Raw genomic sequence first — 1,788 nt, 5'->3', positions numbered from 1 at the left:
TAGTTTGCCTCTCAGTCTTCTCTACTGCTTAACCACCCACAGCCCTGTCCTGGACCGTGACACGTGTCCCTGCCAGGACTTGTGTTCCCTGGCCAAGTCTGGCCGTCTGTTGTCTGGGATCATGTGGCAGTGTCAGTTCTATCCTGCAAGAGCAGCTCCCCTCCACTGTGGCAAAGAGTGCCTTGGAAACAGGGACCTGCTTGGTCGATGCCAATGTGCCTCCGGCAACATCTGCACCCACACGCTGTGGCCTAATGCACGTTGCCAAGACTTGCAGCCGGCTTTGGTCCTAACCCCTGCTGGTCTACCAATTCCTGATTCTCCTTGCTTGTTTTAGGCAACTCTTCTGGGGACTTGGTGCGAGAGCCTGAGACCAGAGCCATTGTAGAGAACTTGATCCTGAAGCAAGATTTCAGCCTTTCTGTCGCCCTGGATGGTGGATCTCTGCTTGTTACCTATCCGTATGACAAGCCTGTGCAGACCGGTAGGACTTGCCCCATGCATACCCGGAGGCTGACTGTGGATCGGCATAGCCAGCTGTTGGGTTTCTGTGGACTTTCCTGCTGAAATGGGGGTGAAAGGACAAATAGGAAACAGTCTGGCTTGCAATTATGACCCGCTTATGTGGTGGTGTGGGTGTGAGCTCACTAGCATGAGTGTCAGCTCACAGCACACTAGCGCCCCTGCACTGAATGCCTGTGTGAACGCTCTTACCTCCTGGTGAACGAGGTGGTCACCCTTTAATGAACTGGCTCGTTCTTGTCACCATTGTCCCCTAGTGTCAGTTCTTTTGTCTTCCCTGTGTTTACCCCAGTACGTTTGCATGAAGAATCAGATCCTGTCATAAGGGGCCACATCAACTTCTCTCTGATATGCAAGCAGTCTTTTTTGTGGGTCTTTTTAAAGGAAAAATGAAGCAAATGGCTTTTTTGCAAGCTTCAGCAGGGGCAAAGTTTAGGTAGGTGCTTTCGTAGGAGACTGAGTTAGCAAGTTGTCATTGGCAGCCCCTCCATACAAGGATGAGAGTTGTCCAGTAAATGGGAAGACTTGATGGCAATCCAGTGCTGTTGGCTCTGTTGCCTTTATCTGGGAACTGAAGCTGTTTGTGTCTCCAGCTGGAGTTGTGGGGATACAGCAAGAAGCTGCTCTGAATTTCTCAGGACGGAGTTAACTAACCACACTCCTCCTAACCTTCTGCCTCTCTCCCCTCAGTGGAGAACAAAGAAACTCTGCAGCATCTGGCATCTCTGTATGCCAGCAACCATCCCTCAATGCATCTGGGTCAGCCGGGCTGCCCAAATAAGTCAGGTATGTGCATGTGAGGCCTGGGCAGAGCTCTTTTGCACCAGTCTGCTCCTTGCAGTTGCATCTCATTTGTGCCTGTCTTTGCAGATGAGAACATTCCCGGAGGTGTGATTCGTGGGGCAGAATGGCACAGTCACCTGGGCAGCATGAAGGTATTGCCTAGTGAGACTCCAAAGCCATGCAGAGGCTGCTCAAAGCTCCTGTTAAAAGGAGCAAATGGTTACCTCCTTGTCCGTGAGAAACTTTCCTGTACATACCCCACCATGCGTCACATCCCTCTCCTCTGGCTTTTTAGGATTTCAGCGTGACGTTTGGTCACTGCCCTGAGATCACAGTTTATACCAGCTGCTGCTACTTCCCCAGCGCCGGACAGCTTCCATCCTTGTGGGCAGAGAACAAGAAATCTCTTCTTAGCATGCTTGTTGAGGTGAGAGGGGTAATATAAGGGGGTCAGTATCCACATCTCCAGGAGGCCTGAAATGC

At 51.3% G+C, this 1,788-nt stretch overlaps 1 protein-coding gene across 3 annotated transcripts in view; it reads left to right on the top strand.

Moving 5' to 3' along the window:
• Positions 1-1,788, top strand: part of CPD (carboxypeptidase D) — a 43,648-nt gene that overhangs the window by 39,569 nt on the left and 2,291 nt on the right. For all 3 annotated transcript variants that reach the window (XM_019511228.1, XM_019511227.1, XM_019511226.1), the window contains exons 15-18: positions 338-484; positions 1,213-1,308; positions 1,393-1,457; positions 1,601-1,732. In XM_019511228.1, coding sequence (XP_019366773.1) covers positions 338-484; positions 1,213-1,308; positions 1,393-1,457; positions 1,601-1,732 — 440 coding nt within the window. The remainder of the gene's footprint in view (positions 1-337; positions 485-1,212; positions 1,309-1,392; positions 1,458-1,600; positions 1,733-1,788) is intronic.

This window comes from Gavialis gangeticus, unplaced genomic scaffold (genome assembly GCF_001723915.1).
Source record: "Gavialis gangeticus isolate Ggan-Ray unplaced genomic scaffold, GavGan_comp1, whole genome shotgun sequence".
NCBI lineage: Eukaryota > Metazoa > Chordata > Crocodylia > Gavialidae > Gavialis > Gavialis gangeticus.
Note: the sequence above shows the minus strand (reverse complement) of the source record. Positions and strands in the feature narration are given on the sequence as shown.